The 23,879-nt window shown below is 37.4% G+C and overlaps 2 protein-coding genes across 2 annotated transcripts; both read right to left on the reverse strand.

Annotated features, from left to right (window-relative positions):
- Positions 1-898: 898 nt before the first annotated feature.
- Positions 899-6,598, reverse strand: LOC131326681 (probable protein phosphatase 2C 38). Its single transcript, XM_058359540.1, has 5 exons — positions 6,241-6,598; positions 5,533-6,123; positions 3,542-3,909; positions 2,150-2,386; positions 899-1,262 (listed from the first exon to the last, which is right to left on the reverse strand). Exons 2-5 carry the CDS (start codon positions 5,885-5,887, stop codon positions 1,029-1,031), a joined length of 1,194 nt encoding a protein of 397 aa, XP_058215523.1. The 5' UTR covers positions 5,888-6,123; positions 6,241-6,598; the 3' UTR covers positions 899-1,028.
- Positions 6,599-14,644: 8,046 nt separating this feature from the next.
- Positions 14,645-18,534, reverse strand: LOC131325960 (uncharacterized). The gene is made up of 4 exons (XM_058358483.1): positions 18,275-18,534; positions 18,034-18,154; positions 16,613-17,016; positions 14,645-15,043 (listed from the first exon to the last, which is right to left on the reverse strand). Exons 1-4 carry the CDS (start codon positions 18,307-18,309, stop codon positions 14,833-14,835), a joined length of 771 nt encoding a protein of 256 aa, XP_058214466.1. The 5' UTR covers positions 18,310-18,534; the 3' UTR covers positions 14,645-14,832.
- Positions 18,535-23,879: the final 5,345 nt, after the last annotated feature.

Below are 23,879 nucleotides of genomic sequence, written 5' to 3' on the forward strand. Positions count from 1 at the left end.
TTCCATTTGTTTCACGAATCCATAATTGGAAGGAAAAATTGGAAGATTAGATCGAGTACCTACACATATCGGAGTGAGCTGATTTTTCACGGACCTACTCGATTTTATTTTTAAAGTTATTGAATGACTCGAATCACCTGTGTTGGGCCCGTGAATCACTTGGTTGCCATGGTCAGTTTCCTTAAACTTTTCGTATAATAATGGCTGCGAAAATAATACTCAATTTTCAGTTATTTTCTACAACCGATCGTTGAAGTTTTCGATATAGATATAGTATATCTTCTCTATCCGTCGCTCTCTAATAATAGTGACTAGAAGGTGAGCACATGAGCACAGTTCTAGGGTGTGTGGAAATAGTGGGGTGGTAAGATTAATTTTTTAGTGTACAGGAGGATGAGAAGCTTAATCCAAACAGCTACACATATCGGATCGAGTTGATGTTTCACAATGCCCACTAGGTTCTTTTAAAAAAATTATTAAACAACTCGGATCATCCGTGCGGGGTCCAAAGTGGGTTTCACACGGCCTGTGATGGCTGTAGACTTTCTAAAAGAGTTAATAGCACCTGAAAAGTTTCGAACCTAAAACCTTAGAAGGAAGCAAACTCTCGTCTCAGGCCTTGACCGCAAAACCAAACTCCATTGTAGGCAACTTATATATACTCCATTAAGAAAAGAGAGAGAGAGCGGTATTCACAAAATGAATAGTTAACTGGTACAGTAACTACTTTCTCAAGCCTTAAAAAATACAGATGGGCGACTTCTGGTTCTTGTTTAATCTTTGCGTTCAGTAGCTTTCGCTTTCTCACGCGTGCGTGACAGCGCAGTACCATATCAATACCGGAAAAAAAAATCTCCCAATTTGAATGCGAAAATCAGAAATGTGAAACAAGACAAGATTTGACCCAACAAAACCAGATGAACACAGCCCATAAAACCAGATGACACAAAATAGTTACAGAAATGAGTAAAAGAAAGGAAAATGGAATGAAAAATTTGAGAGAGAATATTGGAATGGGTTATGGTGGACTAGGACTTCACAGGGTTGGTGGGTACACCTCCACCTCCTTTGATTGAAACACTGCAACTACGAGAGGAATTCCTATTCATCACAGCCTGATCTAAAAACACAACTACAACAGTAATGTCGTCGTGGAAATGCCTCCTCACCCCTCGATCGATCTTCTTCAGGTCCGTGTATCTCATTTCTCTTTTCTTGGCCGCTACCCGAAGTGCAGCTTTGACAAGTCTCTTAGCAATTCCCTGCAAAAAGAGGGGGAAAAAGAAGGTGCCTTGGGAAGTACGCGATGGGAATATATGCTTTCTATCTTTCAATGGATAAGTTTCCAGTGGAGACCAATTGCCTCCTAGGTTGTGGATTTTCATCCTAAGCTTGAAACAATGATAAATCATGGTCCAATTAGGAACTATTGCAGTTTATAAACAACAAAAATTCCTAATCCTTTTCAGAACAGTATGATTTGGGTATGTTTGCGATAGCTATGGAAAGATGGTTTTAGATTATGGCTGAATCTCTTAAAGAAAGATAAAGAAAAAGATTACGGCTGAAGATTTAGCTTTTCAAGTTACAGACTCAGAATTAAATACAGATTGGTACACTTGTTTGCTGCAATAAAAGCTAGGTATACTGTTTGATGCAAAAGCTACGTAACTTCGAGCGTGGTCAGATAATCATCTTTTCAATCACTCAGAATCTAAAAGCCGTTTCCTAAACCGCCCCTTCCCTGCAAATCAGATTGTGCGGCTATTTGCAGCTTAAGAACGAGGGTAAGCCTGAAAAGAAACCTATAGTCAGGAGGAAAAGGCCGGGAACACAGATTATGGGCTAAACGCCGCGGGGTTCATCTTTGAATAGTTACCATGTTCTTATTCAACTGTTGTAATTATTGGATGTTGAAAAGTTAGAATCGAAAAATCTGATTCCATAAATTTATCTAAACACGCCTGGCTGGTATCTTGATCTATGATTTTTCATTTAAATGGCGTTAGTCTCAGTCTCTCAGACTCTCAAATAGAAAGTATGAATTAGATTTTTGCAGTTAGTTTTTAAACCAAATGACCATCTAAAGATGAATTAGTTGCTTTTTATATGAATTGCCACTGCATATGTCAAAAGATTTGAAGCTTACACTACGCGGGCAATTGTTAACGATATCGACAGCCTCCTGGTTGGAAAGATGCTCCCACAGACCATCGGAGGCGAATATGAGAAATTGATCCTTGGGATTGAGTTTGTGGATAAAGATTGAAGGCTCTGGACTAAGGATTGGCTTCGAGAAGGGTTCAGAGAGTCTGAACTTTGCCAATAGAGGTTCTCTGTTGAACTCTGCCTTCTTCAGATACGCATCACCAATGGATCTTGAAACCTGCAAAAATCAGCATAAAGGCTGTCAGCAATCCTATTTCAGATACAAGATTTACATGTTCACAATAATTTGTTGGATATCAATGCTATTACCTTATATGATCCATTTTAATAGAGCTCAACCTAAGCTTGGGAACTTAGTAGGGCTATGCACTAGTTAGCCTGACAACTAGTCCGTAGAAAAACCACTCAAATCCATTACCAACATGACAGCAGACACCTATGTAGCACTTGCATGGACACTCTACCCGACACGTCCAACAGGCAATTTTCTAAAAATGGAGACACGTTCGAAACACGTTAAATATACCATATATATGCCTTCCTCGTGTTGTTATTCGCAAAAGTTTTCCAACTAGAAGTGTTTCATCGTTCAAATTGGAACCATTATCTATCGCACAGAAAGAAGAAGCCTCAATAGAGCCTACTATTTCATTTGGCAGACTCGATGAGTGTCACAAGGATCAATAGAATGTCCTAGCACATCCTGAGTGTGTGCAAGAGCGTCTCTAGTCTCTACAGCTTCTGGAAAGATTTTTTTTTTGTGTAAAAAAAAAAAGACACAACTTGAGATTGTGTGAGCGTGTTGTGGCCGAACGACACCGGTAGGTGACATTCGGCGAGGTGTTTGTGCTTCATAGGCCATCATCGATTGATTGGGACCCAAGGCATTGTTGGTTTTGTTTTGGTGTGGTTTTAGTTTTCTTGTAGTCCATTGGTGGTAGGCCTCCCCCTTCCCGAACACCTCAACTTAGATAAGGGTGAGCTTTCACCCACCCTGGGTCTCATGTAGCACCATCAAGGGGCCAACTAAAAGTAACACTTCAACTCCCAAATAGTCCCTCTTAAGTGTGTCTGGACACGTTTACGAACTGCTGGACCACTTCAACCACAACGGAGTTATGTACAACAAATTCATACATTATTTGCGACCCAATTTGGCTTTACAGTTTCAAGACTCAGAAAATCCTCAGTTCAACAGATTTCATAGTTCCTTGAAATTTCAGCTTCAGGATTGCATGCAAAGCTACATTATCAACTCAACAAGGAAAAGCTACACTGGATACCAACTACCAATAGGTAAATAAATATGTCTAAGAATGAAAAAAGTCAAAATAAGGGGGAACCAAATTTAAACTGAACATATCGCAATTACCTGTATGAGTCCCTTCACCCGCCAAACCTTGTGTTTTAGAACCACAATCTGTGAATCATGGGGATGCAATGAGCGAAGCTCGTCTCTCACTGATTCGATACTTGCATTGTGTTCTGTCGACAATTGAATAGCTGTGGCACCTCTAACAGACTTCTCTGCTCTCCCTAACACCACGCGGGAGTCTCCAGCATTTGCAACATACAAAAGTCCATTGCATATCACACCCACCAAACAACATGATCCCACTGATGCAATTTGAGGCTTATCAACCCACTGCTGCTTTACAATAGTGAGAAACTGCTCTTCGGTTTCCAAGAATGCCTTTTTAATTACATTAGCCGATATCTCTTGATGCTCAGAGGCAAATTCTGAAATGATGGAAGATTTAGTAAGAAATTTTCATGAGGTCATGAACAGAGAAAAAACTAAATCAATGCTGAAAGCAAAACTAATAGTCGGTGGGGTAACAGTTCTCCAGGTTCTAATCCATTCCCGAGGACATGTTCCTGAGATGATTTCTTACCTACCAAGAAAATGCAATCGTCACTCAAGCACCATGAAGTATCAGCAAGCAAAAATTAAAGAACGACAAAGACAGTTTTTATTTTTTTCTTGTTATGATTTATTTCAGTTTCATACACAAGTTATTGGGAGTAAATAAAGGTGAAAACAGGATTCCAATCACAGTCTTTCATGATATACCAATCAGAATGGAGGGTCCTACCCACGTACACAATTGATAGAATCACTACATAGGGGGGCAGTAAACTTGATGCGGGAGAGGCATGTGTGCAGTTCGATCTTTGTGGTGTATTTGTCTGCAACAGTGGAAAAATGGTTGAAATGTTTATTTTTTAGTCTTACAAATTTACAAAAACATCTAAAATATTTTATATTGAAGTCATAGCAAGAGATCTTTGTCATTGTGTTTATTAAAAAGGAACTGCAAACAAATAGTGCCAATATCTATATGAAGCATATCTGTTTGTCAAGCCTGAAGGGGGAGGAGTTAATAGGTATCATTCATCAATAAGTGTTTTGTCAAAAAAAGAAAGAAAAGAGAGAGGTACATTTACTCAAACTAGCTATGTTCTTTATGCGTCTCTAAGTGACAGACATATATGCCCCCAAAATGTATGAAGTGGTCTAGTTCTAAAACTATTACAATAGGAACAGAATAAGTTAGAATGCAAGCAGGACACAAGCCGAGGTGATGCAAACACATGTTGGCTTTCCATACCACAGACCACATCATGTATTAGACAATAGTCAAAGGGAAATTTAACTCCTCTCAAATAGGGTCTCAAGATAAATGCCCCATTCCATGATACCAATCCTTCAACTATTCAATCCTATATTGCTTGGTTTCACAGTGTGAGAGGTCTTGTGTAAAATTCCCCGTACTGGACTTCTAATCAGCTGTCCTAGCACTACAGAATACAGGAAACACACTCCAAGAAAGGATAAAAATAATTTAAATAAAAGAAAGTCTCTTGGTACTAAGATCTTATCCAAATAAAACAAGACAACTAATCTTTAATATTGTTGGCTTGTAAATGCTCTGAAAACTCAGTAATCAAAAGTGTACGAGCAAGTGAAGGGAGCTAATGTGTCCCACTAATTCTAATTTTGTGCGACCACAATAGAGCTCTTGAGTTTTTTTCTCTATCCGTTTTCTTTTCTCCTTCTCTAAGGGTGACTAAATTGTCCTCTCATGTAACAATTTTCACGCACTTGTTTTCATCATATTACGTGTATCAATCAGATTGAGACCTTTCTGGATCCAATTCTCTGCCTCAAGCCATCAACTACGCAAGATAGCCATGAAACGCAAAATATCATAAATTTGTGGTATAGTTCGTCAAGCTATTATAGAAAACTCATCCTTCATAACCATAATGGACAACTCCCAATATGGATTCCATATCATTGTTGAAAACATACTGTAATCCAATTGAACAAATAGTAAAGGAAACAAGAAGAGAACATACTTTTAAGATTGAGGAACAAGTTCTCGTTCACGAACCGGGATGTCTCAGGTCCTCCATGTCCATCGTAAACTCCAATGAATGTCCCATGAGGCCCTGAACTGAGAGAACTCAATGGACCTGATTCTAACCGGCTATGGTCCTCCAACAAACCATTGGCTTGTATTACTGACATTGAAAATTCTCCGTTTAGATGGTATCCCAAATCCTTATACCACATTAAACCATCAACTCGACCATTAGGATCTCCGCCTTGACGACTTCCGTCTCTGCCCCCCCAGCGGCTTCCGTCTCCCTCGACGGACGTTTTCCAACATGGTTTAATCATTTTTTCAAACACCACTAAGTTCTTACACATACAAATATATAGCCCAAGTGAACCAAATCCTTAACCAAACCAAAATTACAAACCTTTACATATACATTTACATATCATCCAAAAGAACCAGCAAACAAGATATTCATCATACCCAGATCAAGAACAAGACACAAACCCAACCTCAAGTCCAGTTTTTGCTTATGCTCCAAACCCACAACCCCAATTCCAGAAACTATATACCCACCACCACTACAGGACCCAGACACCATTAATATCTACAATACACAAAAAAGGGACCAAATGGGTATGGGCCAAATCAACCAGGAGACAAGAAAGCAATAGTTTTTACTTGAAAATTCAGAGAATATGGAGGTGGTACTGGTCAATTGTACCTTGAACCTGGGTCGAACCTCTTTGGACCATCCATGGTGTGTTTGCCTGTTCAAGAACAGCCTTAGCTGTAAAAACACAATAAAGATTCGATGGTGACAGAGTTTGTTCACAGATCAGGAGGATCAAATGGATAAGAAAAAAGGGTTTTGGAATTTTATGGCAGAAGATCTTTTGGATTGGTGTCAGAAGAGATCTGGGATGATGGAGAGGTGGGAGGAAGAGGGTTTTTAAACTAGAGCTTCTCTGACAAATTTTTTTGGTTTGTTTTGGATGCTCCTATTTTCTCTCTAATTCAATGTCTCTCTCTCTCTCTCTATTGTTCCTTTGTTTTCTGTTTTGTTTTTTCCGTGGCCATGTATAAGTTTTCCCAATTACATGGCTGAGATTTTGTTTTTGGACCCTTCTGAATAGCAACGGCATTGTTTTAGGCAGTTTTTGCTGGATTTTAACTTCTGTTTTCTTGTGATTTGTGGGGTGTCGTTTTCCTTGAAGTTAGGGAAAGGGCGCCGCTATTCGCAACCCTCTATTTACTCCCGTAGCCCACTAAATTTCGGTAAATGATTGTTGAAAATCATAAATAACATTTCGGTAAATTGCTGTTGAAAACAAGATTATATTTCGGTAACTACATGTCGAAAATATGTTCAACTTTCAGTAAACAACTGCCAAACATGCATTTTCGGTAAACATCTGTTGAAAAAAATATTATATTTCGGTAATTGGACGCTGAAAATATATCTCAATTTCGGTAACTAACTGTCGAGTATAATTGAAAATTTTTAACAGGCTATGGGAGTAAATAGAGGGCTGCGAATAGCAGCGCCCTAGGGAAAAGTCTAGAACTACCTATAGAATTCCCACGTATTTACATAAAAATTTATGGGGAAAATTTCACTGACCTCCCCTGAGGTTTCCGATACATGCAAAGACCTTCCCTGAGGTTTCTGAAATGTCACTGACATCCCTTGCTCTTCCTGACAATATCAAGCCTCCCCTTGTTGTTAACTTGGCGTTAACTGCTGTGTTTAAAAGACCAGAATACCCCCTAATAACAATGCCTGAGTAACACTGGAGTAGTATTTTTCATACCGTCTTTCACAAAAATTAGTAAAACTAAATTTACCAAAAACAAACTTTAAGCTTTAGGCATATGTAAACATAGTGTTTTTTTTTGCAAAGCGATTTGTTAACATAGTTAATTACTAGTAATTACGAATCCACCCAATGAAAAACTAAATAGACATCATAAAAATATTTTAGATGCATACTATTCTAATGCCCATGAGAATAAAATAATTTAGCTAAAGTCTTTCGATGGCAATTGACTTCTTGAAATTAACGGAAATAATTAGTCGTTTTCTTAAGAGAACTTAAGTAAGAGAACTGCTATGTATACCGATGGAATTGTAGGGATATCGTACCGACCGGCGGCGCGGGGCCGTCTCCGGCCACCGGACGGCCGATCCGAGCCGTCCAAAAATTTAAAAAAAAAACACAAAAAATAGGGTGTTTAGATCAAGCACCCTACACACATCGGATGCCGTTGATTTCCCGCGCGGGTCCCCTCGGTTTTTTTTTTTTAAATTTTTGGACGGCTCGGATCGGCCGTCCGGTGGCCAGAGACGGCCCCGCGCCGCCGGTCGGTACGATATCCCTACAATTCCATCGGTATGCATAGCATTTCTGCTTAAGTAATTGCTTAACCCATTTGCCACCCCATTTCCCCTAATTTTTTTGGGTTTTCTTTTCATACTTTTGTTCTTCTTTTTGAATTTTAATTAGATTCAATTAATTATCCGTCTTGATGAGAGAAGTCTAAAAAGTAAAATTTCATTACCAAACAGCAAAAAAAAGAGAAATTATTAAGACAAAAAAATACCAAACAGCTGGTATTGTTAATATTTTTACCATCTTATATGAACTTTTTTAGTTTCGGTTCATATTTTTTACACTTTACTTATTTCTCTTGTCGAGTCAGACCATTAATCCTAAAAATTACAAAGAAAATCTCAATAAAAATTAACAAAAAGTAAAGAAATATCAAAAGAAGAGGAAGGAAGAATGGGCTCACAGATGAACTTAATGGAGAAAGCCAGCATAGAAAAGAGAATCATAATAACTTCTCCGGGCCACTATCTACCACTATTTTATTATTACCATCATTTTTTAATAACTCAGGTATCCGGACCAACTTACGCACACCTCAACTAATCTCAGGGGTTCAATCTCATCGCCCACTTGCAAGGAGCCCAATTAAAGTCGCAGCAAAGCTCCATATTGATAGGCTCCAAAAAAATTGATAGCACCTGAGAGGTTCCGAACCTGTAAACTTACGAAGGAGTAAATCCCTAAGTCTCAAATCTTGACTTCTAAGCCAACCCGTTGGGCTTTATTATTAGCACTAACGAATTCCTTACGATTATATATCTAGCTAATAACTAGCTAATGAATTCCTTAGCCTATTAACTGGCTAATTATAAAGAAAATCCCATTAATGAATTCCTTACAATTATCACATACATATTGTTTTATTGAAATAAATCAAAGATCTCATTTAGTTCTTCAAATTGATGCAATAGATTTTGTAAATTATAAGCAAAATACTATATTTTTTGCATAAGTTTTCATAGTGGACTAAAATTTTGGATGGAGGGATCATATATTATACTCCCTCCGTTCGTAAATGATAGTCCACTACGAAAAGACATACAATTTTTGGACAAAAAAATAAGCCTCTTCCGTGCATCATTTTCTAAAGTTTTTGACACCAAATTAAAGAACTAGTCGCAATCTTTAATTCGGTGTCAAGAAATTTAAAAAAATGATGCATAGAAGTGCTTCATTTTTTGGTCCGACAATTATATGTCTTTTTGTAGTGGACTATCAATTGGGAACAAAGGGAATAGTATATATATATATAAGATATAAGATATTAGGTAGCAATATATATACATGCCTAGCCGATGACATCTATAGACATGTGATTACCCAAAAAATTCTCTATATACACTAGTGAATTTGTATTTCAATGGGTGGGGAACATATCTTAAGGGTTAGTTATCCATTTCATCGAAAATGTGTTTTTTTTTTTTTGACAACTTAGATGGCCGGGTTAGCTTACGAGCATCTCGACTAATTGTGGGGACCCATTCCACCGTTCACTTGTGGCGAGCCAAATTAAAGCCGAAGCAAAGCTCCATATGGACTAGCCCCAAAAGAGTTGATAGCACTTGAGAAATTTCGAACTTGAGACCTTAGGAGGAAGCAAACCTCTAAATCTCAAGCCTTAACCACTAGAAACCCCTGGGTTTTGAAAATGTGAATTAGTGAAAACGCGAATTTGTAATACTGAAGCAAAAACTTTAATAAAGAGAAAACTTGTCAAAATATTCTTAGAATTCAACAAGTTGTGAATGATTTAAATTACCAAGGTTCCCTGTTTTTTTTTTCTTCTCAAAAATCATCTATGCAGCTATGGCTGAACGTAGTGGTCGTTGAAGGATTTTGCTATCAAAGGAGTGACTGTTTGGTTATGGTTGCAAGGGTAATTTGGGCAGTAGGCATAGCAAAATGTGTTGACATCATGATTTTCTGGTAAGAATCTAACGGTGAGTTAATAGATGGGGAATCTTGACAATTGTTTCAAAAGTAGGGGAGGTCAGTGATATTTCAGAAACTTCAAGAGAGGTCTTCATTTTTGTCAGAAACCTCAGGGGAGGGGAGGTCAGTGAAATTTCCTATGTGAAACTGAGGCCTTGTTTCCACTAACAAAAAATACTAAAAATTTAATATATTTACGGTCTTGTTATTGTCAGTCTACTGGGCTGACGATAAGCACACTAGAAGACAAAAAAACACGTATTTCTGTGTACTTTTTATACCCTTTAATACACATTTACACACTCATTATTGTCAGCCCACTGGGTTGATTTTAGAATTTTCCATATATTTATTATCAAGTTTTTACTAATACAAAAATTTCAGCATTTTATAATATTGTTTTCACTAACAAAAATGTTTTTACCAACAACTTTCTCTCAATAATTTTTTCACTCACATACCTATCAATAATTTATTTACTACCAGAAACAACTTAACATTTATCACCAACTTATTCACTACCGAAAACACCTAACAACTTTTCAACTTCACTACCGGAAACACCCTTGAGTAACAATTGTATATTTTGTTGGAAACTCTCCACAGTTGCATCTCAATCGATTTTCTTGACAATCGATCTGAATATTAAAACTGATTCACTTTAGACGGTCGAAATTATAAGGGCGACTTTGGAAGTAAATGCCTGATCTTTTTTGTGTGTTTGCAGCATGGGTTGTGGTGTTAATAGGATATTCACATTAGTGGGTAATTTACAAAATACAATCTAAAAAATATGAGGTCAACTATATACTATTAAACCTCGTATGCATGATAAACTCAAAGAAAATGTTAAACACAACCCTTAGGATGATGGATAATGTATAAAAGGTTTGCTGATACTCGAGAAAAAAACGTATTGATATATGTGAAAATAAAATTCAAACTTTTTTGACATTGTACGTATATTATCCACCTCTTAGTGGACGGTGGTTAGCACCCTAACCCTAAAACTTATATCAAATTATGGCATAATACGTAACTTGCTAGACTCTTTTGTCCATTAGCTAAGTTAGAGTGCTTAGTTATGATTTAGGTGCAAGCTCTCAATTATGAAGAGGCTCCAAGACCCTTTTTTTTTTTATTCATATAGGAGTAGATGATTTAGGTGCAAGCTCTCAATTTGGATCATATTTTTTGGCTCAAGATGGAATTCATATGTTCTAAAATAATTTAATTAACAAGTAAACAATTGTTTGATTTATCCACAGACCCTTGAGTTGTAAAAAAAAAACAGTTGCTTGATAAGGGCATTCCTCAGCTAATTTTTTGAGTAATTTGACCAGTTTCTTTAAATTGAAACCTTCCTTCGTTTATTCAAATAACGGATGGGCCCCGACTTAAAAATGGCCAATCATTGAGTATTCCCGAACTATCCTGTGGCATTGTCATTGGCCCATTGGTACTCTCTACAAGTAAAATTGTCATTGGCCCATTGGTACTCTCTACAAGTAAGATATCTGGTGGCATTGTCATTGGCCCATTGGTACTCTCTGCAAGTAAGATATCGCCACAAAACGATGTGTGTCACCAATTGTTGCCCAACGACTCAACAAAAACGAATAATAATGCTCCTACCACAGGATTTGTCGCCATGTAAATGGTTGGAATTACTCCGAGAATGCTGAATAATTACTCCTTAAAAAATGTATTGATGGTGAAATTTCCCAGGTCGCTGCTGCGTTGGTACTGTAATTTGATCAATTTCTGCGACTATTGATTGAGCGGTCAAAGATTGGAGAAGTTTTTGGGTGCAAATTGGGTACCTGTGGCGGCATTCAGTGCGGATCCAAACCGTCCAGACGTGTTTTGGACAACCCAAATCCGAGCACTCTCTCTCTCTTACTCAGCTGACCACTTTCTCTCTTCTTTCTTGACCCCTAAATTCTGACCGTCAAAAAGGTGTTTAGATGGCTTGAATTCGCGCTTGAGTACGACATGGTTTATACCCTATTTGCACCCAAAGAAGTTTCTGTATTTAAGGTTTCAAGCCAAGATGTGTGCCCCATCCTATGGTAGGAAAGAAACGAGGGAAAAGATTTATCTTTTGGTCCCCATTTTCCTACCTAATGCTTGCAATTGCCACTTTCCGATGAAGCCAATGCACCAGTAATATGCATTTTTTAATTGAATAACTAAAGCACACGTGTCCTATTACCTAGTATTTACTATGAGAGTATTTATTTAAAAAAAAATTAAGGCTAAAGTAAACTTATTTGAAATTAACGTCGGTTCTAATCGATCACATCAAACGATATCCGATCAACATAATTTTTGGCATGGTCGATGTTTTCGACGAGTTCTAAAAGTAAACTGTTTAGTTCTGATCATTTTTGTGGGCTCGAAAAAGACTCACAAATGGTCCAAACTGAACCGGACTAGATGGAAGGAACCGGATCCTCGGGATCCTCTTCCATCATCACATGTGTCCCTCTAACAAGTATCGGGTCAGTGCTTCAAATCCATGGTATATTTTTAGATTGAGCTGGAGTTCTTGGAAATATAGACCAACTAATTAGACTGGTTCGTAAATCTCTCATAACTTCTCCAATCAAAAGAGGGCCCTGTCCCAATTCACTTGCTAGGTTTAATAGGTGAGGGCCAGCTAAAACTACATTTGTCACATACCTTCGACTTTTAAAACGCTAGTCTTTCTACATTTTTATCTACATTTCCTATGAAATGAGAAGAGAACTAAAATATATACTCCCAGAAACCTATTAGCTTGCTTCTTTGTGGATTTTCTTTAAACCTGGGTTGTTCGGCTTAAGGTGGCTTATTTTTTTGTCCCTATTCAATTTTTTTTCGGATTTGTTAGTTGTTCTTCAATTTTTTTTGGGATTATTGTTTCGTCATGACGAGATGAATCTATAAAGTAATTAAAAAATTAAGTTTGAAATTCAATTTTTTTGAATGAAAACGAAAAAATTGGTTTATTTTTGTCTTTATTCAAAAAATTTAGATTTTGATAGTAATTTTTTACTTTTTTAGATTCCTCTTGTCATGATGAAATAATAAGCCACAAAAAAATAACGAAAAAGCTAACAAATGCATAATTTTTTTGAATAAAGACAAAATAATAAACCACTGACTTATTAAGCCGAACAACCCATTCATTCAAGCCCCTTTTCTTTTTTGCCATTATAGGATAGGCAAACTGGGTGGGGGTCCAAGTTAATGCGAGTTGGTGGTGAGGGAATGAAACTTGGTCCCTACATATCCTTGGCCCAACTGGAAGTTCTAGGCATAAATGGGGGTGGTAATGGTTTTTTTTTTTTTTTGGGGGGGGGGGGGGTGGTGTGGGGTTTCAAAGTCCGGGTGTCTGGGTCAGCTTAAGGGCATCTCGACTAATTCCCTCCCTGGTTCGATTGAAGGCTGGCCATCCACGCTAGGACTATAAAATTTAAAAGAATTACTTTCTTGTGGCTTGATCATTCCGAGAATTGAACCGTGATCAATATTTATGCGGGAAGCAAATACATCAACTGACCGAAATAACCCTTACATATATCGTACGGAGTATATAGCACAAGGATCCAAAGAAATTAGTAGCACACATTCGTCTTGTTTCCAAAACAATAAATTGGAAAGCTATGTGCCAACAATGAGAGATGCTACATACACTACAATCCATCCACTACACCATCCATTACATTTTTTATGAGGCTCACCCCGGCTCCCAAAAAAATACAGAAAAATGTCCATAAATTTTAGAATAATATTTTATGGGACCCTGTAAAAAATCAGCTCCAAAGAATATTAATAAGTATTATTTCTTGATTTGTAGGGACGAAACTGTTTAACTGCACAGCTTCGCCCCTACGAATCAAGAAATAATATTTACCGATATTTGTTGGAGCTGATTTTTTACAGGGTCCCATAAAATATTATTCTAAAATTTATGGACATTTTTCTGTATTTTTTTGGGAGCCGGGGTGAGCCTCATAAAAAATGTAGTGGATGGTGTAGTGGTTGGATGTAGTGTACCTAGACTTAATGCTTAAGAAGAACCTTTCTTCTTATAATCAAGCAGTTTGAGAACCCTGTCTTCTAAAAAATGTGATGGGCTATATCAATATCAAGTCAAGCACAGGTCCGAAATCATCAAAATTACATACGAATCTAAGGCTCTGTTTGTTCGGACTGAATATATTTTCAGGGAAAATGTTTTCCGATTTTCTTGTGTTTGGTTGCATATAATGTCCAGTATATAATTTTCCATGTAATGTACGAGCTGTGCTCGCTTCCCTGATTGCTCCGATAATAATAGATTTGGTTGGCTTGCTAGTCACATGTGCCCAAACACCAAAAAAACAAAAGATTTGTAAATTTTTTACATGTAAAAGATTTTCTATAAAAATGTTTTACGTTGTAAAGTATTTTCATCGAAACAAACAGAGCCTAAAAGTGGCACATGTTTTGGCAAGGAAAATGAATTGAAAGGAAAATGCGAAAATTATACTGAGAAAGGGTCCAAAAGTTATATTCAAGCAGTTTATATCCGTGCAGACGATTTGACCAACCCTATTCCTGCTACGAAATTTGCACATTTAGATGTTACCACCGTACTATCAAGAGAATTTTAAGATGCAAAAAGGTAGCTCTCCAGCAGTAGATTCTTTAGATTCAACGCTAACTAAGCTTCAACTTGTGATCGTTGGTGACAAACATTTTTACTAATGTACTACAGTAAATTTTAAAATTGAGGTCAAAGCATAAATGAATTAGAAAAAATCCCAACTTAAATGATGCCTCAAAACTGCTGGATGTATATCTCACCTAGAAGGCCCTGTATCAATCATCATCAAAATTCTCTCAATTTCTCACTGCTTCAATGTGAAACACTAAAAATTACCAAGAACAATATGCCAAGACTTTAATTTTATCTTACAAAACTGATGTTTTTCTGTTAATATTCGAGCCGAGAAGCAAATTCATTTGGATCCAACTTCGATCATACGCCTTCTTTCCATCGACAACTGAAGCTTTTCTCTTGCATTCCTCAGAGAATCAAGAACATCGGCAACACTTGCATTCACAATAAGGGGATCGGGCGGGCGCGATTCCTTGGGTAAATCGACAGGTACCAAAGCCAGAGAGTTATCCACATCATCATCTTGCGCTTGATCACTTGTGCTGGAGGAACTGGTACAATTGACAAAATGTGTTTTTTTCACTTAGCATCAGAAAAATGATGCCTACCTAGAAGTTTTTCGAAACATTAACTTGCCATAGTGTTGTGTTTGTAACGCGGTAGTGATTTTCGATGGCCCTTCGATCGTTCCAGGGGAACTCATTGCCGCACACAACAGTCTAGAAAGTTTTTCTAACTTCATTTAGGGATGGCAACGGGTTCGGTTTGCCAATGGGGATTGTTTCGGTTTGGATTTTCCCCATCCCGGAGGCACAAGGCAGGCTGAAACCCGACATTGTTAGCCCTAAAAAATGTAGTAAATTGGACTACACAAAAAAATTTCGTAAAATACTTTCGGGAAATATTTCAGGTAATACAAAACTCATCATTATCATATCGTTGTCCATTTCTTGTCGAAATCGTTTTCGAAAATCAGAAAACATCTGAAAAATAAAATTTTTTATCGGACGATGATTCTGTTTGGGGAGTACACTATCATTCGCTTAAGGCTTGCTTAATCGGATCCTTCGCAGTGTATGTTGGTGCATTTTTGTTCGAAAGCCAGACATACCAATTGTGACCTTCCGCCGCTCCTTTCTTCGACACAAGAAGGGCTTGACAATCGAACAGCATTCTCAATGTTGAGGCTATTATGGACTCTTTTCGGATCCACTTTAATGATAAAAAAATTATTCATTTTTTAGAACTCGCATAAATCGTTTCTCAAATCATGTCGATCTAAAGGGACTACAGTAGCCTCAACAAAAGGGACTATAGAGAGAGAACCATCTTTCTTTCTTGGGAAATTTATATAAATGATTCTTCTAATTTTATCCGAGTTTCATTTTCGTCCTTCAAGTATCAATTACAACTCTTTTGACCTTCAAGTTTGATTTTCGTACTAAATTGGTTCAATTGATAACTTTTTTTAGTCAAACTTGACAGAAAAAATCAGATTGATAGCAGATCGGACGTTGTAGTTCGTACCAAATTGGTCCAATTGATGACATCTACCCTCAATCTGATTTTTTTCATCCAGTTTGGTTGATAAAACAAGTTTCCAAAGTCGTCAACAGGTATAATTGAAACAAGTATTCAGAAAATAGATTCTGATTCCCTCTCTTCTCTTTCTCTCTCCATCTCTCTGTCTCTACATAAACCCAGATCTGGTTATGGGTGATGTGGTTTGGGATGTCAAGGTTTTATTTATTTTTTTGACAATCGGCATCTTGACAACTGTGTTTAAAAGAAAAAAAATACTCGAGAATCCGAGGGATAGGTTGAGTTTTTGTGAGTTGTAGCTGTAGAATCTCCCTCAATTCATTGAGGCCAAGGTTTAAAACTTAAGTGGTCCAGGCTTCAGGCTTCGGGATTTGCTTCTCTCCTAAGGTTTCAAGTTCGAAACTTGTTATCGACTCGTTCGGAGCAGTCAAATTGAGACCTCCGCAAGTGGATAGTGAATTTAGTATTCCAGAATTAGTCGGGTATTTGGGTGCACGTAAGCTAGGCGGACACCTAAGTTATTAAAAAAAGACAAATAAAGAAAAGAAAAGAAGAACAATGGAGATAATGTTACATACCCAAGATCATCCGTCTTCGGATTACGGTAATCTTGACTCGAATTAACCTCGCCGCCACTGGGTTCTTCAAAATTGGGCTTTTCTTCAGATACCAAAGACTCTTCATTTGAACCACAATGGCTTGAATTGGGTGCTCTAGTCCGTGAAGCATAGTACTCCAAATCTTGTGAATTTTTTTGGGGGGATTTTGTCTTGGACTGTTGTAGGATTTGGCAGTTTGTGGAAGATGATGATGATACAGAGGACATTTCACTCTTCTCCAAAATGCTTGAATTCTCTGAAACAGTATGATAGTATGATGATAGGTTGAGGGAATCCAGCTTTTTCATGAGGAGTTTTAGCCTCTTCTCTGCCCTGTTTCTTGATTTGATTTCGGCCCTCATCTTGTTCTCTAGTTCTGTGAGCTGCAATTGAGACAGAAAGAGAGAGAATTTTCATATCTGTTGATGTTTTCAAAACAATTAGGCCCAGTTCCGCTAAAGTAACGAAACATGTCATTTACTCGCAATATATTATTTTTAAAATAAATACTTATTTTCTTTAACGGAACGAGACATTAGGCTTCTTGCCATTTGTGTTTGGACAACATAAAGTATGTGTAATCTCATCCAACTAAAAGTATTTTTATTGGTTAGATTTCGTTAAAACTTAAGAGTTTATTCCCAGCAATTTGACTGCCGAGAAGCTGGTTCCTTTTCGGAATTAGTTTTTGAGTGCAAAATTCCTGTGGTTGACAGAAATCAAGACTTGATTTTTGAGGATATTTGTGAATTGAATCAGTGTTTTGGAACCTAAAAAAACATGTTTTCAGATTGTCGGCGATAATTCTTGCTAGAAGAATAACGCAGCATGTCAACAATGAATGTTCATGTTTTTTGAGAATAAATTCCGGGAAAAAAAGTACTCAGAAACTGGTTTTGAAAACAACATAGAAAATGGGGAAAAAAGAAAAAGAAAAAAAGAGTAGATTTGGAAATTCTAAAAGATTTAAAAAGGAATAGAAAATCGTCATGAAAATTTCAAAAATAAAGGACAATAAACGAAGATTATGAAAATCATTCCAAATATTAAAATTTTGATTACTTGTACTCTGTTTGGAACACAGGGAAAGGGAGGGAAAAGGAAAGAAAAATGGAAGGAAATTTTCACTATTCACAATTTTATAATTTGTTTCACTATTCGCAATTTTATGGAGTAATTTGTTGTTTTCTCCTCTGTTTCTCTCATAATCGAACAATAGTAATTTCTTTTTTGACTCTCCTTAAGTTCCAAACAGAACATTCGTGATAGATTAATATTAAAAATAGATTGATAGTTTAAATATGCATAATTATAAATAAATTTTGTTATCAAACAAGAAATCCAAAGATTGGCTGTGAAAATGTCTAGAGAGAGAGAGAGAGAGAGAGAGAGAGAGAGACCTTGTTCTCCATCTGCTCTGCATCTTCTTTGGCGACCCTGGAAGCCGCTCTCTCTGCTACTAATCTCCCCCTTAAGCACTCCACCGTTCTCAAATCTTCATCTCCTTCCATTTTCTTTCCACTGGGACACAAACCCATGTCAGAAATGTGAACAAACTACACAAAACACATCTATGTACCTGTGAGAGAGAGAGAGAGAGAGAGAGAGAGAGAGAGAGAGAGAGATCAGGGGAAACTTCACCTCAATTTTCCATCAACATTGCCACCGGCGATCATTTTGCTCTTCCCTTGTTGTTTTACCAAATAGCTAAACCAACTGTAAATAGGAGTAAATTGTCACTTCTTTAAGACCCTACAACAACCAAAAGGCCAAACTTTCTCGTTTGGGTACTAATCTCTCTCATCAGATTCAGAGCTTTCAAAAAAATGTGGCATCCATTTATAGACAACAAAAGGGGTGACTCTTCTCTCTCTCTCTCTTGGAATTGGATCTTAATTTAGATTGGAAGGGACAATAATACAAATCTGAATCATGAACTATTCATTATACAAACGTGTCGTCGGACTGTTTTGTCCGGTTCAAAATTTGGACTAGAGAGTGTTGAGTGCTACTATAGGTACACACACTTATGTATATACACCGTGTTTATACACACTTTAGACCTGTCTCGAGTCCTACAAAAAATATCCGAGTTGCTCATTTTGTTCAAAATAGTTTACGAAATATCCACTTTGGCTACAGAATTCAGGTCTAAATTCTGAAACAAAGTTGGATGTTTAGTAAAATGAATGGCTTAGATCATTTTTGTAAGACCCGAGACAGATCTATACTTATGTACGTGGCACATGTACATGAATGTACGTACTCATAGAATTTGTGGTGTTTTAAAAATCAAAGGCCAGATCCTGTGACTACTGCCTCACGATCAGGTGAGGTGGGCTCTGTATCAATCGCTCTGTACTCTTTCAGTTACCCCACGTTAAATTCATCTGTAACTGTTCATTTAGTGCTCACTCTGGCACCTCTCTCTATGGAGAATGTGTATCTTCTACGGTCGCTTAATCTCCATTTTAGTCCAATTCTGGGCACACTCTAGCTAGACTCACAAGTCACAACACTTGTCATAAACGTTCATCTTTCAAATCTCCCAAACAGAACTTGTACTTTAATGGGACATCAATAGCGATGTCAAACACGTCCCTCTCATAAAAGACAAATAAACGACGATTGCAATTTTTAAAGTCACACCATCCATTTGATCTTTCACAAAATGTGATATGTTGATACAAACTATTGAAGTATTGAGCCAATTTTTTCAGGGGCATATTTCTTTTCGAGACCTTGAATATGAACGGTTTGGGTCATAGCGGTCCAAAACTAGACCAAACAAGAGGATGAGATACTAAACTAGATTTTGGTCCCTTCTAAAATCGTTCCAAACCGTTCAGAGCAAAGTTGATATTTTGACAATTGTTTTGCTGAAAATGTGGGTACAAGTGTTACACCATTTCACAAAAATAAAGAGGTGCAGTGTTATTTTAGAAAATAAAGGGGTATGCAACAAGATTTGAGAGAAATCTAGGGATGATGGTGAAAAACCCTTGTTTGGAGTCTTTGGACGCCCCGTCTCAAACCCGCAAGGCTCCCCCGACTTAAACTCACGGGTTTTTTTTTTTGTTTTGTTTCCATAATTATAAATGTAAAAGTTTCATTTTACTACCATGATTTCGAATATGGCTGATTTTCTTTGATAATCCCTACAATATGAATACGTATCCAGTTCTTTATGTAGCGTATACTAGCATGAACTCGTATTAACTAAACCTCGCATTTGAACCTCCGAGGTTGATGTAACTCAAATTCTCACTTTACAAACGTGACCTTTATTTGTCATACAAATACCTTTGTTGAGCTTGGCAACAAAACAATCGACATTTTCAACACTCCAACACTACTAACTCCTTTGGCGAAGGGAAAATCCATGGCAATTGCTTCGATTTTCCTCAACCCAACTGACCTTGCCGCCTATCATCTTCTTCTTTTTCGGTAATGTAAAGTGTTCCCGGATCAACTTGCGCGCACCTATCATCTACTTTGATCCTCAATTCTCCGTTTCTAAACATTTCCCCGACAAAATCCATGTCAATTTGCTCAAGTTTTTTCTCTCATCACTTTAAATACCCATTGGTGCACCCACACATAAATCTCTTGTTTTATTGTTCTTCCTTACCTGGATGATTCAGGCTTCAGATTTGGACAATTTCACAAGTGGGTATTCATATTGTTGGACTTTGAAAATAACATTTTTCAATTTTCACATGGGTTGTGAATGTGGCAAATTTGTGATACACTGTACAATTTTAGCTATTCATTCTATTTAAGAGAAGTGGTCCTGTGAATGTGTGAGCAATTTTTTGAATTTTTTTGGAAGTGATGAGGACGCTACTGCTACTGCTGTTGCCCCTGCAGTAGGCCTCTGTCTTTACCCCACCTCACCCCAGCCTAACTTTGCTCGTGTTTGATCGGCCCCTCACTCATGTTAATCTCCTGACACTAAAGGACAAAAATTTAGCAACTTTTTTCTTCTTGTTTTATTTTATTTTATTTGGTAACTTAGGGTGTCCGGGCTAAGTCACATGACTCGCTTGTGTGAGCGGATGTCGAAGTGAAAGTGTTTTTGAAACACATCTTAACCTACTAGAATCCGTGAGAGTGAGGATATATTGAGAGCACGAGTGCAGTGCGAGATTTGAGAGCGGAAGCGTAGGACATTTTGAAAGATTATGTGACTAAGGTCTCCGGCCAGCTTGCGCGCACCCTGAACTATCCCTACAGTTCCTCTCAGAACCTTTTCATACACTTACGCGTGGTGATAAGGTGACCCCAAGAATTATTGGCCTGTGAAATCTAGCTACTTTTTTTGTTTGTTATATAAAAGTAGAACACAAACAACTAGCCACTAGCCAGATTTTTCGGCTTTATTAAAAAAACCGAGTATAGATCACAATTTTTTAGTTTTTTGATTTCTTTTGTCGAGACAAACTAATATTTCACAAAAATTTGACGCGAAACTAACAAATGCCGAAAAATTGAATAAAGACAAAAGAAAGAGAGGAGCAAGTGGCTTATTTATCCAAAACACCCCTATATCTTTCTTGGAAAGCAAAACTGCTCACCTTATGGCTCACAAAATTATTAGTTTGTCAATAAGTTGCTAAAAAAAATGCCTTCAACAAATTGAAGCTATAATTGCCTCTCATTATGTGTGTGCTATGGTAATGATTTTGAAATCCCTGGATTTCTTAATCCATTTTGTTGCTAATCTTTGAGTGTTTAAATATGTTTGTGAATTGTTATAGTTCAAGATCTAGAGTAGTTTGGACTGCACTCAAAAAAAGTAATCACTAGTCCCCTCCTTTCTGTGTTTTTGACACACCCTACCCATACAAACATAATTTATCTGGTTAAAAAGAGGAGGCAGAAAGTGGCTTATAAGTTATAGCACACTCTATTATGCATTTTTGGTGGACCACTTCAATCTTTACAAGGAAGCACTGCTAAGTGGAGCTAGGGTTTGGTTCCCTGGCCTTCACTGGCTCACAAGGAATACCCTTTTTCCCTAACTAATCTCTGGAGAGGCAATCTCACAACCCCAAGGGATCGGTTTGGCTAAGTGAGCATAAGAAAGCAAAAAGTATTTATTCTCCATGAGGTCACGTGTTTGAATCGCGAGGAGGCCAAACATTCCAAACTTTGGGTCCACTGGAGGTTTGTCCGGTCATTAATTTCAGGGTCCCAGAATTAATCAAGGTGTGGCAAACTGGCCCGAATATGTCGGTCGTTAAGAAAAAAAAGATGAATGCAATCTCACTGGTCCACACACATGCATGTCGAATAATCATGAGGCATGAGCCCAGAAATAACCTCAAGAGAAGAGAGAAAATGAAAGAGTCCATGATCACCTGTCCATTGTTGAGGTTCAATCGCATGCCTTCTCATTTAGAAATCATAAGCTTTTTAATTAGCCACTAGAAGCAAGACAACAACGTTAAGGAAAACTTTCACTTTGACCCCTGTTTGTTTGGAGAAAGTGCAAATTGCCCTCATCAAGTTTATATATCGATCACTGCATAATTCCTTATGGTCTGTGGACCAAAGTGCACATCAGACACATGTCACACATCTTAATGAAAATGGTAGATTAGCTTTTATGCATTATTGCATTATAAGCCACAGTCAGGTGTTTGTCGTGCACGGTATTAAGAGAGGGGTTGGATAACTTCGGACTATTTTATGAAATAGTGTCTCATATGGGGTACTAACTAATCCTGCATATCTAGATTAGATTCTCTCTACATCCAACGGACAAAAAATAATCCACATTATCTTTTTCTCGCTCTAACCAAATACAGTACTGTTACTGGCATCCCTGTATTTATAAAATCTCCTCTAGTATCCCGTGGACTCTACTTGTCCCCTCTATCCCCCATCTTTAACCTCATCTTATCTAATCATTCTTTGAAATAATCCAACAATCAAACGTGCCCGAGAGTATTGAATCTCTTATCTCTAGGCATTGCATAAAGGCGGCAAAGAAAACATTGGCATCATAGGCAAAGTAAGATAGTTGGGTTCAAATCTAGTTGATGATCTAGATCGATATATAATGCCCCTAACCGAAGTGAAGGTATTCATTCAAGCAGTAATGGCATACAGATACAAAAAGATCTCCTTCCGACGGAGCAGATAGAGAAAATAAGGTTGTTCCCAGGCGAAAGCTATGTCTATTCCTCTTCTTCAATAGCTTTGCAGAGGAGAAAGACTGATTTTCTTAATCAGTCTCACTCAGCATGTAGCTGAGAGGGTGTACACAGCGGATGAACCCTCCCATTCAGTATGAAAGAAGAAAAGCAGCAGGTTTTAGCTGCTTCCCAGTCTGCTGCCAGAGCGTACTAGCCCAGTATTGCAACTATCTCGAACTCTGACTTTTGATTTCGTTTGGCGATAGTTAGCAAAATCAAAAAATATCTGGGGACAAAAGCGCACTTCTATGATGATATGACGTTCCGTTGTTATCGTTATCGTCACTCAGTGGCGGAGGCATATGAGGCCCAGTGGGGGCCTATCTGGATGGATTTGTTTTTGGTTTTTTGTTTTTTTTTTTTGCATTTGTGAAAAAAAACCTTAGAAGTTTTAGTGTATCACGTTCAAAAAAAGAAAAATTATTGAGGGCATCACCAGATGGTACCTCGATATGTTCTTTTCCAACACATATTCCTGTGAGACTCAAGAATAAATACTATGAATCCAATATAAATATGTGATGGAGAAGGGTGTTGGGGCATAACCTAGTAAGGTCCCTTAATCACTAAATAACTAAATTACTCATAAGGAAGCCTCCATTCACTGAACATTCGCTTCTAAACCACCACGTGTTCAAGGAATTATAAGTATGGATTATTGTCTTATCAGAAAATGCAAATCAAGCGACGCTCCTTTTCGTCCTTTCTCTTATTTCTTTATTTTTCTTCTTAAATCTTTTAATAAGACCTCTCTCTTTTGTATTTGAAGATGATTCATTTAGACCACTAGGGAACTTATAAATTTATTTGCAAGATATGATATTTTTATTTTTTTTCCTTGTTATTTTAATATTATCTAATAGCTAAACACTTTTTAAATAGAAATAAGTCTTGAATAAATAGTGCAAAAGAAAAATCAAGGCATGTTAAGTCGTAAAAAGGAGATAGATAACTTTCTGTTTTTCACAATAAAGTCGCGTGTATGAATTGTGCCCTCATTGGTGCGATTTTCTGGCTACGCCACTGTCGTCACTTTGCTGCTT

This window comes from Rhododendron vialii, chromosome 5a, assembly GCF_030253575.1.
Source record: "Rhododendron vialii isolate Sample 1 chromosome 5a, ASM3025357v1".
NCBI lineage: Eukaryota > Viridiplantae > Streptophyta > Magnoliopsida > Ericales > Ericaceae > Rhododendron > Rhododendron vialii.